At 47.1% G+C, this 17,283-nt stretch overlaps 1 protein-coding gene across 3 annotated transcripts in view; it reads right to left on the bottom strand.

Moving 5' to 3' along the window:
* Window positions 1–1,115: 1,115 nt before the first annotated feature.
* LOC119972307 (CMP-N-acetylneuraminate-beta-galactosamide-alpha-2,3-sialyltransferase 1-like) overlaps window positions 1,116–17,283 on the bottom strand; it is a 99,509-nt gene continuing 83,341 nt past the window's right edge. For 2 of the 3 annotated variants that reach the window (XM_038808800.1, XM_038808801.1), the window contains exons 4-7: window positions 12,866–13,045; window positions 9,694–9,739; window positions 5,419–5,538; window positions 1,116–2,959 (exon numbers count right to left, since the gene is read on the bottom strand). In XM_038808800.1, the coding sequence (XP_038664728.1) occupies window positions 2,786–2,959; window positions 5,419–5,538; window positions 9,694–9,739; window positions 12,866–13,045 (520 nt within the window). In that variant the 3' untranslated portion in view covers window positions 1,116–2,785. Of the gene's footprint in view, window positions 2,960–5,418; window positions 5,547–9,693; window positions 9,740–12,865; window positions 13,046–17,283 lie in introns of all 3 variants that reach the window. The other variant, XM_038808802.1, reaches the window with a different exon arrangement.

Genomic DNA, 17,283 nt, shown 5'->3' with positions numbered 1-17,283 from the left:
GCGCATGTGCAGATTCGCCGACGTGTTCTGCCGCATGTGCAGAACTGCTGTTGTGTTCTTGCACATGTGCAGGGGGTTTCTTCTCCGCGCCGGCCATGGCAGAGGCCAGCGCGGAAGGAAGGAGTGCCCCCACGCCACAGACCCACCCGCAGATCGGTGGGCCAGGCCACTGTGCCCCACCCCCCCCACCCCCCCATGGCTGGATCCTCCCGTGCCGCCCCCGAGGACTCCACTAGACAGCCTGCCAGCCAGGTCCCGCTATGTGGGACCATGTCCATTTCACGCTGGCAGGACTGGCCAGGAACTGACAGCCTCGCGGCCCATTGGGACCAGGAGAATTGCCGGGGGGCTGCTGCCAACGACCCCCATCCGACGTGGCATAAATCCCGCCCCCGTCCGAAAGCTGACGCCGGAGAATACGGCAGCCGGCATCGGAGTGGCGGGATGGGATTCATGCCTGCCCCCCGGTACTCTCCGACCATGCGGAGGGTCGGAGAATCCCGCCCTATGTTCTCCCGCCGGAGCTGGAGTGCAAATCAGGAAGTGATTCCCAATTCTTACAGGGTTAACGGCTTTCCAATTACCTCCCTTCACGGTTTCAGGGGTGACCTGATCGAGGTCTACAAGGTTATGAGGGGCATGGACAGAGTGGATGGGAAGGCACTCTTTCCCAGGGTGGAGGGGTCAGTCACAAGGGGACATAGTTTAAGGTACATGGGGAGATGGTGAGTGCCTGGAACACGTTGCCAGGGGAGGTTGTGGGAGCAGATATATTAACGGCGTGCAAAAGACATCTCGACAAGTACATGGATAGGATGGGTATAGAGGGATACAGCACTAGGAAGTGCTGAGGGTTTTGGCCAAGGGTGGTATCATGACCGGTACAGGCATTTAATTATGTTTAAAGTGATCCAGTAGTTGTAAATCAAAGCTTGATGTTTATTAACATTGTGGTTAGAGCACTTCAAAGTTACTCAACGGTGAAGGGAGATGAATGGAACAATGCTGTCAGCTGGGTGTGTGTGGAAGCTGTCAATCACAGCCTAGTAAAATCAATATCAGAGAGAAATGAATGAATGGATTTCCGATCAAAGAATTTAAACCCAGCTGACTGGTTTTCTCTTTCCAGGAATTGACAGGTGCTGCTTCCTGTGCAGGAGCCAGCAGGTGTGTTTTGATGGCAGAGGCAACTCATTGCTTTAGGTGTAAGGTACGATAGTGACTTTTAGTGTGATTTGAGAACATGTTTAACATTCAGCTCCTCATGAAGAAAGCAACATTTAAAAAAAAGGTATTGGCAGGGAGAAGCTTCATATGAGGGCTGGTGTTGGCATCTTCCCCTTCGCAGCCACTCACGTCTTCCCCTTCTCTCCACCAAATGTTATGTGCACTGTGTGGGATAGGATTCCCAGATGCTGAACACTCTGGCTAAGCTAGCCCAAGTGCAGAGTCTGGACAGTAAGCATAACAGGCTATTCACCTGTACTAGAATCACAGCCAAGTCCTGATTGTATCCCTACTCAATGTTTGCAGGTGGGCACATTGAAGTAGGGGCAGTGATCAAAAGATATACCCAAACTGGTGTTTCTCTTCCATTATTCTGCTTAGATTAGTTAACTCAGCGCTGGCCAACGATGGAATTTGCAAGCTTTCTAATTTTTCTGACTAAAATTACATTTTTTACACTCTCGGTCATTCTGAGAACCTCCGAGGCGTAAGTTTACTTAAATTACAGTGTTGTATTGAGTATTGTGCTGACAGCACCACATTCAATGTCAGCCTCTTTGTGCAGGAAACATTCTCTTTTAGAAAAAAAATTTACAGTACCTAATCTTTTTTCCAATTAAGGGGCAATTTAGCTTGTCCGAATCCACCTAGCCTGCACACCTTTGGGTTCTGCGGGTGAAACCCACGCAGACATGGGAGAATGTGCAAACTCCACACGGCCAGTGACCCAGGGCCGGGATTCGAACCCGGGTCCTCAGCACCGTTGGCAACAGTGCTAACCCTCTTTCTTTAACATAACATGGCATTTTAGGAAGAAATGTGATCAACTCCATTCTGTTAATCACCATTCTTGAATCCTCCATTTAAAGCCTTCACCAATTCAGTAAATTGTCCAGCGCCTCTTCCCTGAAGACAATTTTGTTCATGTTCCAAGAATCCTTTTGCTATTAATGAGTTTACCATGGGTCGTTGGCTGTGTCAGTCTCTCTTTGTGTTGGTAGCCTGGATGAAACCAGGCCCTAATTGGAAAGCTGATGAGATGATCACACCTGCTGAACTTAAACTGTCGATTCCTATGGATTATAATTTAACACAGTGCACAACAGACAGATTTTCTCCACTCCAACTTGCCCCTAACTGGATAAATGTTCTTCAGGCTGAAACTGGAGAAACAAAGGAAGTCGAAGTTAGTTTCAGCTGAGTCAGTGATCAGTACAGGTCCATAGCATGAAACTCCTCCTAATTTGGTGTGAATTAGCCTGGATTGAGACCCTGGATTCAGACAACGTAAAGATTGTTGTTAAAATGTTTTGGGGGAAAAAAAATCAGGATTTCAGTAAGGCACTTTTTGGAAGGTTGGAATTAAGGCATATCATTGGCAGAGAGTTGAAGCAATTTGACTTTTCATTTGCGTAACTATAGAGTTGTCCAGGAGCTGATCTTCAGAGTTTTAAAGCAGCGTTAAATTTTGTAGTTCAAACATTCATCACCTTAATAAAAATGAAGATATTTACATGATGTGTAAATCCCTGTTTGATGCTCACTCAGTCTTTCATGGTCAAATGCCTTTAAAGAATTTTATTTTACCAATATTGGCAAGCGACTCAGTGACATTGACTTCAAAATCGGCATTATGGACTCCTGTCCGTCTGAAGGCTCCTGCACCAGCATTCTTCTCCCAGTAATGGTGCCAATTTCCGAAGCTATCAGCTCCAAATCCATAAACGTTCACCTGCAGACCAGAGGCAGCATATCTGTTAGAGTAAAGCTGCACATGAGAAGGAAGTCCTAAGTTTTCTCCCCTTTTATCCCCTTTTTGTCAATGACTCGATGTTGCACAGGGACTTGAGGTTGCACGGGGGAGACTTCCCTTGCAGATTGTAGAGGGAGGGATTGGGTCACACAGCTTTATCCAGAATTGGTGTGATATCCACATAGGCCCTTTCCAGCAAAAAAAAAAGAAAAATCACTGGAGAATAAGTCTGCTAATTTTTCAGCTTGCTTACTAAGTGTTACGATCCCAGACCAGACCCCAACAGTGGCTGAGGCTAAGTGCCGGTGCCAACGGAGGGTCATAGTGGGTCATGATGGGAAAATTGGTGTGCAACCCTCACCGATTCCGGTGAGGATCGAGCACATGCGGCGCATGAAACACCCGCGGATCACACAGAAAATGGGCAGAGATTCAACGGGTCCCTGACAAGCTGCAGCCGCACACGGCGACATACCCCACACACACATCGGTCGCACCGGAAAACATGGCGCCGGCTATGTTGGACTGCATACCTGCCGACCCCGACCCCACAGCCCACCCTCTGGCCACACCCCACCATTCCCCCTAGCCCCAGCAGAAGACCCCCGGACAGTGACCAGGATCCTGGTCGAGTGTGGCAGCGCTGGTCACTGTCTGCACGGCGGCACACTAGGCTCACGCCCGCTGGGACCACACGTGGCTCGAGCCATCGGGAACTCGGCCCATCGTAGGTGGGGCATTGCGGGTGGGCCAGTTGATGACGCGCCAATGGCGATGCGACTGCGCGCAGTGCGCGTCCCGATTATGCCGATTTGGAGGGGGCGGAGCATCACAATCCCGCCGTAAAACCGGTGCCTGCCCCGATTCTGGAGTCGGAAGCCAATCTCTGCCCGATTGCCGTTCCCGATTTTGGCGTCGGGTTACAGAGAATTCCTCTCAGGGTGTTGGTATTTTTAAAACAAAACTTTATTATGAAGATAATATTAAACTTTTTAACTTCACACCCGAAAAGAAGTGCTTACAATTACCTCTTAAACACTACTACTCAATTTCCCATTAAACAACAAGAAAAGAAACAAACATCTCTCAATCAATCTTAAAATCAGCATGGCATAGAGTAATATTGCTTTATAAAACAAATTTATCTTCTCTTAGAACCCCTTCAGATTCTAACTGAATTTCTTCAAAAAGCTGGGTAACCTGGCGTATTTCAGCTTCTTCCTTGTCCCCAGCCAAGACTACTCTGCTTTTATTTTATAACTTTAGAGTACCCAATTCATTTTTTCCAATTAAGGGACAATTTAGCATGGCCAATCCACCTAGCCTGCACACCTTTGGGTTGCGAAACCCACACAAACACAAGGAGAATGTGCAAACTCCACACAGACAGTGACCCAGAGCCGGGATCGAACCTGGGACCTCGGCGCTGTGAGACAGCAGTGCTAACCACTGTGCCACTGTATTGCCCTGCTCTTCTTTAAATATCATTACTCTCTCATAACTATCATACTGTGAGGGAATTGTGGACTCAGTGACAGACAGATCAGGCTGCCCTTTCTCTCTCCAAAGTCTTCTCCAAAAACTGACTCTCTGTATTCCTTGGCTCCCACCCAGCACTGGTATCATCTCCCAAGCTGAAAACAAATTACCTCTGCAGACTGAAAGTACATTAATTCCCCAGAGACCTTCCCCTAGTGAAACCACAGTGCATTAGCCTGGACAGAAAAAAATTCAACTTCTGGCCCTGAGAAGCTCTCAGGCCTTTAAAGAACAACATCCTTCTTAAAAACAAGACCACTGCACTCAAACACACGTCAGCCCCAGGATTTCAACCCTTAAATTGCCCCAATATTTAGAAGCCAACATTCCTAAAATCTTCCATTCGTCACCCAAGGGACACTGAGGCTAATTACTCCACTGAGATAAGCGGTCCTGAGTATACGGACCTGGGATCAAGTATTTTTCATTGAAGAACACAGGAACAGGAATAGGCCATTCAATTCATTCAGCCTACTCTGTCATTCAGTTAGATCGTGACTGATCTGTACCTAAATTCCATTTACCCATCTTTCCTCCATCTCCCTTGATACCTTTGCATAAAAATATCAGTCTTGGTAGTCCTATTTGCCAAAGCAACCACAAGTTTTGGGGCAGCAGATTTCCAGAATGTGCTGTGTGAATTAAATGTTTGCTAATTTAATTCATAATGGCTGACACTAATTTTAAGATTGTGCCCCTTTGTTCTTCATTTTCCCATCGAGGAAAATAGTTTCTCTGATTCTACCCGGCCGATTACAGTCAACATTTTATACACTTCGATTCAATCACTCCTCCATCTTCTATACAAATCTATGTGGCTGTCTAACATTTGGTGGTTTATCTGCACATATCTATATTTCTATTTTTAATAATTAAGATGCACTGGAAATCACATTTACCTCATCACAGACATGAAGTGCAAACACTACGACCAGCATTCCAGTTGAGCAGTATCTTCCATGACGCTCATTCCAGTTTTCATGAACATACTTAAAAAAATGTGGGTTATAGACCAATACCTGAAAATCTCAAGAAGGAGAAATTGGGTTTAGAACAAAGGTAAATTGTAAGGTAAGCCACAAGTCTACCATCAGGTACGTATTTTCAGAACTGGCAATATAGTTTCTTGACCTTCTGATTAATTGTTATATGTTATATTTTGTTGTAATAATTTATTAAAAACCCTGGGTTCAAATACATTCAGGCAGTATGTCTGCTCAAGCTGTGATTAAGGTGTGGTAAAATGAGTTCATCATTGATTTTAACCATTTACTTGTTTACAGAGATGGCTAATGGGATATTGTTTCTGTCCATGAGGTTCCCTGGGGTGCAGATAGTTTATGAGAGATTATGTTCAGTCCTAGCTAAGCAGGTCATGGGACATTTTAGTGGCAGGAGACTGGAGAATGCCTTATGCGTGGGATACAGATGATGTAATTAATGATAGGAGTCTGTCTGTAGCTTTGCTGATTGCTATAAGAGTTTAAGTTGAACAGCAGTTTGCCATAGGATTTTAGTCTGTCAAGAAGGATTTTTAGGCTGTCCCTGAAAGGATCTTTCTCCAAATATGTGCACAGGGAAGAAAGTAACCCTGGCTGTTAACTTTATTTCTAAGTGGCATTTGAACTGTATTGGATTGCTTAATGGGAATATATAGTGGCAAGCATAGATAGAGAGTTAGGAAGTTAAACATTCTTTTTTCTTTTATTCAAGAACTGTTTTAACTGTTGATTTGAAAATGATTACTGTATTGCTAATGTGATTGATTGTATGTTTGATTAAACTTTGTTTTAACATAAAGGATATCTACTGGTCAGTATTATCACTCCTATGGTTTAGTAGTCTTCCCTCATAGTCTTAAAAATTGCAAATTGTTGGGAGTCTTGTATGCACTGTCCTAGCAATCTACTTATGGAAAGAATACGTTTTTAAACAAATTTGCAACAGAACTTAGGTATTTTCTAGCTACTACTTGATTTTGTTCATCTCTCTCCTACTCTTGCCAGTTTCGGTGGTGCGCTCAATACACTATGACCAGGGTTATACGGCCGTACTATGGCATTCTTTCCCCCCTTCCCCCGCGGATGCGGTCGGCTAAATAAATTAACGTTTCCTTTGTTGCGACTGTAATATCCCAACAGCTGTGAGGGTCAGTAAAATCCAGGCCTGGCTCCTAATTGGTCCTTGCCTCAGTTTTCTCAATAAAAATATTGGGATCAAATGCCACTGATAGTATCAGCAATTCAATGAGAATGATGGTAAATGAAGAGAGCCTTTTTTTTTGACAAAATAGACTTCAAAAATGAATGGAGAGAGATGATGAGAGTGTACAAACGCTTAAAGCAGTGGACAAGGTCTTTGTTAGATGGTGTAGTGTAAAATGAGTATCAGCTATTTGATGGCACATTTTCTATCTTTTCCAAGGATCTATAGATTTGTAGGAAGATGGGCGGCATGGTGACGCAGTTGGTAGCACTGCTGCCTATGGCGCTAAGGACCTGGGTTCGATCCTGGCCCTCGGTCACTATCGTGTGGAGTTTGCACATTAATAACAATAATAATCTTTATTATTGTCACAAGTAGGCTTACATTAACACTGCAAGGAAGTTACTGTGAAAATCCCTTAGTCACCACACTCTGGCTACTATTCGGGTACATGGAGGGTGAATTCAAAATGTCCAATTCACCTAGCAATCCCGTCTTTCAGGACTTGTGGGAGGAAACCAGAGCACCCAGAGGAAACCCACACAGGCACAGAGAGAACGTGTAGATTCTGCACAGACGTTGACCCAAGCGGGAATCGAACATAGGACGCTGGCGTTGTGAAACAACAATGCTAACCACTGTGCTCCGTGCCTACATTCTCCCATTGTCTGTGTGGGTTTCACCCCCACAGCCCAAAGATGTGCAGGTTAGGTGGATTGGCTATGCCAAATTGCCCCTTAATTGGAAAAAAAAAATAATTGGGTACGCTAAACTTATAAACAAAAAAAGAAAAAAAAATATTTGCAGGAAGATTCCTGACTCTTGTACTCAAATCCCTTTGCAATAAAGGCTAATATACCATTTGTCTTTTTAATTGAGTGTTGCACCTGCATATTAGTTTTCAGAGATCTATTAACAAGAACACATAGGTCTGTATGGCGCGGCCCAACTGCGCATGCTCAGGATTGAGCTGCCCCAACTGCGGATGCGCAGGTTGGCGCAGCGCGCTGGAGTGGCGTGAACCACTCCAGCGCCGTGCTGGCCCCCGTGGGGGCCAGAATAGGTCGTGCCCAGGCCCTGTTTGCGCCGTCGTAAAACGCAACGCCGTTCATGATGGCGTGGGCACTTGGTCCGCGGAGCGGAGAATTCGCCCCCCCCAGATCCTGAGCTTTATTTTAAAAAGAGTGGGCGTGATTTACACTGTCACACGGTGAGGTAGCGCTTGATAGAGCTAGCATACATAGAATCCCTACAATGCAGAAGGAGGCCATTCGGCCCAATGAGTCTGCACCGACCCTCTGAAAGAGCACCAACCTAGGCCCATTCCCCCGCCCTATCCCTGCAACTACACCTAACCTGCACATCTTTGGATGGTGGGAGGAAACCAGAGCACCCGGAGGAAACCCACGCAGGCACAGGGAGAATGTGAAAACTCCACACATAGACAATCACCCAAGACCAGAATTGAACCCAGGTCCCTGGCACTGTGAGGCAGCAGTGCTATCCACTGTGCCACTACTTGGTTCCACAAAGATTGTGCCATCATCTTCAAAAGGTGGCCCGATCAGAACTGATAATGAATGGTCCCAGCATCCATCACAGAGGTATTGTGGACCCCCCTTCCCCCCCCCACCACCACAGAAGAATCAGCGGCATTCCACCCCCTCCCCCCATCCCCAAATGCCTGCACGCTCCCTCCTCAAAGTCCACTTTCTCCCCACCACCACACATTAATAGACCAAGCCCATGGGGCTCCCACGAGGGCCTGACTGTCACTGCCAATCGGTGTCTGGGGCAGGTCCCCCTCCCTCCGGGGACGACCGTTGAACCTCCAGAAGGATTGCCTCAATTGTTTTTCATCTTGCCAAACCTGTTGTGAATACTTTGGTGAGGTATAAATATATCCTGAGGAGGGGGGAATCATGTGGTGGGGAGATCTGTAAGTAATATTAAAATACATTTAAATTACTTTCCTGCTGTTTGATGAACCTTGTGATGACGCTGGTGAAGGGCAGGGAAAATTGGAAAATCTCTATCACAGCCAAGAAGTCTGTTGAAATAGCTGCTCTCCAGGGAAAATCTTTTATTGACAGCTTTTCTTTGTGATCCATTTTGTCAATTGTAGAATGGTAAAGATAAAGAGGTGTCAAGTGTTTGCAGTTTCTTCCATTGATATGTGAAAGGGTCTAGATGATTGAAACTTTTATAGTTCTAGTAATAGCGACATTTGAAGAAATTAGGAAGTTATGAATGAATGACTGTTTTAAAATCTATTTCACAAATGCTATTTGTTACTCTGGTATACATTGGTCCTGTACAGAGTACATACTGGGTGAATGGGCCTGGAAGGGGCATAGGTTGGCATGGAGGGCATAGGTTGGGCACAGATGCTATGAGGGGTGGGTGTAGGGGCATAAGGTGGCATGAGCTGGCATGGAGGGAGTATGGGGAGTGTGTAGGAGGTGTGAGTGGATGGAGTGCTCTTTTTTATTTTATTGGTTTTATTGTAATCGGGATGAAGTCTCAGAGCACTGAGTCGTGCAGTGTAAACAGCACAGCTCGGCACCCAGAAGCCATTGCGGCGTCCTCCACACTACTCCCATGGTGCACAGGTCCAGCTCCAGCACAGTACCTTCTCCCCCATCATGGAATGAAAGTGGCCTTTGTAGACACTTTGGTCCAGGGGCGAGGGACACCCATTTCTAGGATTATAATCCAGCCCATTATCACTATATTACTGTATGATCTGTAAAATGCATATTGTTCTCTGCACAAGAAATGCATTTAATGTCAGTGTTAGATAGGACATATCACAATGTCTCACTTAGATTTGCTCTGGGATTCGGCACTAGATCTCCGGTGCTGGTAGAAATGTTACAACGATAATGTAAACGTAGCCTAAACCAGTCACCACAGATCTCCTACCTGTACTTTCCCAACTAAACACAGTAAACAAAATTTCAACTCACCTTGTCTTTAGTCGCATTGATCTTATGCAACACTGGGACGTATGTGCTGTTCATAAAAGAATATAGAAAACACCATTAACGCAACTCATTCTGAGCACACAATTAAGGAGAAATATCATCATTTTATCTGAACAATCTGGGATTTAATAGTGTCTATTGACCAACTAGGCTATGCAATTGTTTTTTTTAAATTTAGAGTGCCCAATTCATTTTTTCCAATTAAGGGGCAATTTAACGTGGCCAATCCACCTACCCTGCACATCTTTGGGTTGTGGGGGCGAAACCCACGCAAACACGGGGAGAATGTGCAAACTCCACAAGAACAGTGGCCCAGAGCCGGAATCGAACCTGGGACCTGACTATGCAATTGTTAATTGCGGACCTATAATCCATCTGGATTATAGGGGCTGATTTAGCTAGGGGCTGGTTTAGCTCACAAGGCTAAATCGCTGACTTTTAAAGCAGACCAAGCAGGCCAGCAGCACGGTTCAATCCCCGGACAGGCGCCGGAATGTGGCGACTAGGGGCTTTTCACAGTAACTTCATTGAAGCCTACTCGTGACATAAGCGATTTTCATTTCATCTAAAATCACCGATCAACATCTCAATTTATCCTTCATTTTCATTGAATGTATGTCCAATGGACACTTATTTAATACATTGATTACAGGATGTGGACATCTCTGGTGAGGCCAGCATTTATTGTCCACCCTAGTTGCCCTTGAGACGGTGGTGGTGAGCTGCTTCTTGAAATGCTTCAGTCCATGAGGTGTAGGTACATCCACAGTGCTGTTAGGGCAGGTGTTCCAGGATTTTGATCCAGCAACAGTGAAGGAACGGCAATATATTTCCAAGTTGGGATGATGAGTGACTTGGAGGAGAAATTTCAGGTGGTGGTGTTCCCATGTATCTGCTGCTCTTGTCCTTGCCGGTGATAATGGTCGTGAGCTTGGAAGATGCTGGCTAAAGGGCCTTGGTGAGTTACTGCAGTGCATCTTGTAGCTGCTAGACTATGCTGGTGATGGAGGTAGTGAATGTTTGTGGAAGGGGTGCCAATCAAGCGGACTGCTTTTTCCTGGATGCTGTTGAACTTTTAAAAAATAAATTTAGAGTACCAAATTATTTTTTTCCAATTAAGGGGCAATTTAGCGTGGCTAATCCACCTAACCAGCACATCTTTGGGTTGTGGGAGTGAGACCCACGCAGACACGGGGAGAATGTGCAAACTCCACACGGACAGTGAACCGGGGCTGGATCGAACCCGGGTCTTCAGCGCTGTAGGCAGCAGTGCTACCCACTGGGCCACTGTGCCGCCCTGGTGTTGAGCTTCTTGAGTGTTGTTGGAAACATAGAAATGAGGAGCAGGAGGAGACAGTTCTGCTATTTGAGCCTGCTGTGCCATTTAATATGATCATGACTGATCCTTGATCTCAATGCCATATTCCCACTTTCACCCCATGCCCTTTGATGCCACTAAAATCTAAAACTTTATCTATCTCTTCATTGAATGCATTCAGTGACTTGGCCTCCACAGCCTTGGTAGAGAATTCCACAGGTTCCCCAACCTTTGAGTGAAGAAATGTTTCCTCATCTCAGTCCTAAATGGTCTACCCTGTATCTTGGACTGTGACCCCTGGTTCTAGATTCCCCAACCAGGAAAAATATCCTGCATCTAGTCTATCCAGCCCTGTTAGAAATTTATACGTTTCACCTTGCCAACCCCTCCTTCCACCTCTTTGCCTGTCTGCGGATATCCCGGGGAGCTGATACAGTGGCAGAAGCCGGCCCCGGGTACCATGTGTGCAAAGCATTGGCCAGAGAACCACAGGCCACCACAGGACACAATCCCATCAGGGACGCCATGGTTCGCAAACATCTCTCTCCGTGCATTCATGACCATCTCCGTGGCAGCCGTACAAAGCTGCTCCACCTCCATCTGGAGAGGCAATCCACCACCACCAGGAATGACCAGCTGCTGCAGGCAAACAGATCAACAAACAGCCCCTCCCAAGGCCTGCCAGGGAACCATGTGGGCATGAGGGACTCCCTATGGGGATGAAGAGTGTGGCCACATTCACAGGTACTGCCAACAAGGACTGGCCTCGTCCGAGACCCCAACGGAGATGCTGCAAAAATTTACAAGTAGCAAAACTACTTTCCAGTCATGGATGACCACCTGGCCTTTGCTGAACGGATGGTCATCCCAGCCTCCCTGTGATCAGTGTCACCCAAGCATAACTAAGCACGTGGCACAGGACAAATCCACTGCCTTCTGTAGACCAGTCGTTTCTGAGACTATAGAAGACCAGTGCAAATTGCCAGGTTTGCGCATTCCAGGCCAGCACCACACAATTCTCCAACAGGCTCTGGAGTTACACGTATCCAGTCAATAATAACAATAATCATCATCATCTTTATTGTCACAAGTAGGCTTACATCAACACTGCAATGAACTTACTGTGTAAATCCCCTAGTTGCCACATTCTGGCATCTGTTTGGGTACACGGAGAGAGAATTCAGAATGTCCAAATTACCTAACAGCACGTCTTTCGGGACTTGTGGGAGGAAAGCTGAGCACCCGGAGGAAACCCACACAGACGCGAGGAGAACGTGCAGACTCCCTACAGACAGTCACCCAAGCAGGAATCGAACCTGGGCCCCAGGTGCTGTGAAGCAACAATTCCATCACACGCCTGGCTTGTGCCTTGTAGATGGTGGACAGATTTTGGGGAGTCAGGCAGTGAGTTCTTGTAGCAGGATTCCGAGCCTCTGACCTGCTCATGTAGCCACTGTATTTATATGGCTAGTCCAGTTCAGTTTGTGGTCAATGGTAACCCCCAAGATGTTGATCGGAGAGTCAATGAATTAACTAATTTTATTTTACTCCATTGAGTATGTTCTACATTAGGATTTTCATTAACCAATATTATACATATCCTCACAGGCCCTGTAGAAAAAAGTGCAGATATGCTTTGTTTAGGTTTATAAATGGAGAATGGCTAATCAGGTGCGTGTGGGAGGATATAGGCCCATTTGAATGTGTCACTGCCTTCCATTCATTCGAGCTGGAAAGCGAAAGAAAAATAAATGTAACATGGAGGGCAGTTGACCACCATGGTGTCACAAGTCTATTTACATTTGCACCTTTGACAAGGTTTAGCTATTGACTCACCGAGTGATTTGGCCCGTTGTAAAAGCACTGATTAGCCACTTTATATCCAATACTTTAAACGGGATCAGAACCAAGGAAACATTGCTCGCGAGGTTCCTGGCACTTTCAGGATACATGAAGTGATGTGTGGTTTTGGCGCCCACATCTGCTTCGTAGCCAGTAGTTTGTGCCTGATTCATCCTATGTAAACAGGAGGAAAGGAAAAATTATGATGTTGGAAAATGACAGGACATTAAGCAAGTGCTCAAAACATTCCAGCTCTGTGTTCATAACATTTACAGTGCAGAAGGAGGCCATTCAGCCCATCGAGTCTGCACCAGCCCTTGGAAAGGGCACTCTACCTAAGCCCACACCTCCACCCTATCCCTGTAACCCCACCGAACCTTTTTGGACACCAAGGATAATTTGGCATGGCCAATCCACCTATCCTGCACATCTTTGGACCATGGGAGGAAACCAGAGCATCCGGAGGAAACCCATGCAGACACGGTGAGAACGCGCAGACTCCACACAGACAGCGATCCAAGCCGGGAATCAAACTATTATTGATAGTGGTTAATGGTTGGGACACTACGGGCGGGATTCTCCCAACGGGAGTCTAAGTGCCGACGCTGGAGTAAAAACCGGAGTGTTTTGCTCCGGCGTCGGTGCCCGTTCCCAGACTCCATTCTGGGGCCTGGCAGGGGCATGGCGTGATTTGCGGGGGCGGGTCCTTGGGTAAAAGACACGGCGCCTTGGGTCCCTCACATGCGCAGTTGGGCAGGCGCCAATTTACGCATGCGCAGTGGCCGTCCTCCCCCAGGCAGCCCCGCACAAAAATTGAGCAGGGATATAACATTGCCAGCGGAGGAAAGGAGGCCGCCGGCAGAGAAGCCGGCCCGCCGATCGGTGGGCCCCGTTCGCGGGCCAGACACCATTGGAGGCCCCCCCGGTAAGGGAGCCCTCCGCCCCCCCCCCCCCCCCCCCCCCCCCTCCACCCACAGGTCCCCCCCTCCCACCCGGGCGTTCCCGCAGAGTTCCCACAGGCAGAGACCAGGGGTGAATGGCGCCGACGGGACTCTGTTGGGTCGGAGCGGCCGCTCGGCCCATCCAGGCCAGAGAATCGGCGGCCCCGCCAATTCCAGCGGCCTGCAGCCGGCGGCGCGCAAATGGTGCAGGTTCTCAGCACCTCGGAGAATCGCGCGCCGGCATCGGGGCATCGTGGCGTGGTTGCTCCGATTCTCCGGCCCGGGGCTCGGACAATCGCCCCCTACAACTCAAGAGAATAGAATGGAAGTTATCCATGGTGTCCTGGTCAATATTTATCTCTCAAACTGATGCGACCATCAATTCACACGAAACAAGGGGGAGAAGTAAACTGTGGCTTCAATTGACTAGAACAGTGCCTGCCTGCGACTACTCTCCTACTGAGAGCCGCTTACAGGGCTACTACTCTTTATACCTCACCTCAAGGGGAGCAGCCAGGGGCCACAAAGGCACCAACATGATACATCACAGGTAATACCGTACAATGGTTCATAGGTGGAGCCCTCATGGGCAACAGCATGATACAGTTACATACATGGTGAATGGTTAATGCAATACATTCACCACACAAACGTCATCACTAAAACAGTTATTCTCATAATGCTCTTGGCGTGAACATGCTGTGCACAAATTATTTGCTGTGTGGAGTCCAAGGCCAACATTCTTTTGTTATGCTCTTGATGTAGCAAAAGCTGCTTCCTTGATGTGCACTCTGACAAAGGAAGGTTCAGACTTGGAGATAGATTTAACACATTTATTAAACTGTTAACAATTCTCCTACTTGGATTTGACTCTCCTGTTAATCCTGCTGTAGCTACTCAGACTATCTAACCAGTCTGCTACAATCCACGTGGTGGGTGTGATGTGTTGAATCAACCCTGTGTACTCACTAAGTGTCTCCACTGGAAAGAGGAAAATCATGTGTGCTGTGTCCTTTTATATGGATTGGTGTAATGCCCCTCTGTGGTAGTGTCACCTCTGTGTGTGTCGTGAATGCCCATTGGTCGTGTCCTATCTTACTGGTCTTTTGGTTGACTGTGTGTTATGATGTCTCTGGTGCTCCCTCTAGTGTCTATCAAGTCTACGTGTATTTACATTAACCCCTTGTGTATTTACAGAGATGCATATCACCACAAACATATCCTTCCTAAAATGTGATTTGCTCACAGTACTTTGGGTTTATCCAGGGTTTTGCATAGCTGAAGCATGTCTTGCACCCAATAATATTATTGGGCTGGATTCGCCATTTCAGCGGCTAAGTACCAGCTGAAACGAAGAATTCCCAGGCGTTTTATGATGCAAAAATCGGCGCCGAACCCTCACTGGTCCCGGGACCGGTGAAAGGCTAGCAGCGGTGCCAAATAAAACCTCCGGCTCCCGTGGCAAAAACGGCCAGGTCCGTGGCCACGCATGCACACGCCGATAATCTGGAACGGTCGCGCCATACAACATGGCTCCAGCTGTGCGTGGACCCAACCCGCCAAATACGGCCCCACAGCCACCCCCCCCCCCCCCCAGTCTCCCAGCCCTCGCGGAAGCACCCCCGGCCAACGGCACGGATACTGGATGAATGTGGTGGCGCTGAACACTGTCCACATCCAGCACGCCGGTTTCCTGACCGCTCAGAGCATGCATCAACTGCGCAGTCGGGAACTCAGCCCATTAGGGCGGAGCATCAAGGGAGCATCCGATGATGCGGAAACGCCGTACCAACGGCATGTGGCACGTGACGCGATTATGCCATTTCAGAGGGGGGCAGAGACTCGAAAACTAGCCCCAAACCGGCACCGAACCCGATTTGGGCGCGGAAGGGATTCCCCGCCTGATTGCTGATTACGATATCAGCGTCGGGCAATGGGGAATCCCGCCCATAAACTTGTAGGCACAAACGGCATTTAATTATTTTCTTCACCCATTCATGGTATTGAAATGATACTAAATTTGACTACCAAGTTTCCTTGGACCTCCACTTTTGTCAGCTTTTCACCATTTAGAAATGATTTATTTTATACTTTTCAGGTCCAAAGTAGGTGACCTCACACTTGCCTACATATTTGCCATAGTTTTGTCCATTTACTTAATTAGCAATATCCCTTTCCAACTGTGTGCTCCATCTCCACTGCTTATAACCCTGTTGTTTCATTTAGATCTGTAGGACGGGATTTAATTATAATAATAATCTTTATTGTCACAAGTAGGCTTACATTAACACTGCAATGAAGTTATTGGGAAAAGCCCCCAGTCGCCACACTCCGACACCTGTTTGCGTACACAGAGGGAGATTTCAGAATGTCCAATTCACCCAACAGCATGTTCCTGGACTTGTGGGAGGAAACCCACGCAGACATGGGGAGAACGTGCAGACTCCGCACGGACAGTGACCCAAGCCGGGAATCGAACCTGACACCTGGAGCTGTGAAGCAACAGTGCAAACCACTGTGCTACTTGTGTCACCCTCTTTTCTCCCCCTCCACGGCATGTTCTGCAATGGCAGAGGGTGGTACGCAGCTGTCTGGTGGAAGATCTTCTGATCCCGCTGTTGTCAATGGGGCTTCCTGTTAAATGCAGTCCTCGCCGGCGGCACGGTGGCACACTGGTTAGCACTGCTACCTCACAGCGCTGAGGATCCGGGATCAATCCCGGCCCTGGATTACTTTCTGTGTGGAGTTTGCACATTCTCCCCATATATGTTTGAGTCTCACTCCCACAAGCTAAAGATGTAAGGGTAGGTGGATTGGACGTGCTAAATTACCCCTTAATCAGAAAAAGAGAAGTGGGTACTCTACATTCTAAGAAAAGAATGCACCCCTCACCAGTGTAAAGGGCCAAAAGATCCTACCAGCAGCTTTCTATCCAAGCCCCAAGAGATTGTTGGGGGCTCTAATACAGACTAGTAATATCATGGTGATTAGAGAGTATCTGCTCAATATCCCTAATTTCTGTCTCCTGCACTCAGCAAATTTCCTCACCAGGTCACTAATTTGTCTTCAGTTCTATGAGTGTCAAATTTTGCTTTTATTTGAAATGTTATCGAATCCTTCTGGAAATCTAAATAATGACCATGAACACGCTACCTAACCACGATTTTAGTCACTTCTTCAAGAAATTCAATCAGATTCAACACATCATGTTCCATCTCCTCGGAGAACACCATGTTCGTATCCTCTCTCCTTCAATATAAACTGCCCAATACATATTCATATCCACCCACTTGACCATACAATCTAACGTGGTCTCACTGGTGCTATCGCATCAATCACAGGTATGGCAATCTTTGAGCACTTCTTGTATCACATTACCAACAACGCCTTGCACATGACGAAACCTGCCTCTTTCTGCATCGACCATGAGAAAAAAACTATGCCCCTGTCATGTAAAAGTACCTTTGAGAA

This window comes from Scyliorhinus canicula, chromosome 10 (assembly GCF_902713615.1).
Source record: "Scyliorhinus canicula chromosome 10, sScyCan1.1, whole genome shotgun sequence".
Classification (NCBI taxonomy): domain Eukaryota; kingdom Metazoa; phylum Chordata; class Chondrichthyes; order Carcharhiniformes; family Scyliorhinidae; genus Scyliorhinus; species Scyliorhinus canicula.
Note: the sequence above shows the minus strand (reverse complement) of the source record. Positions and strands in the feature narration are given on the sequence as shown.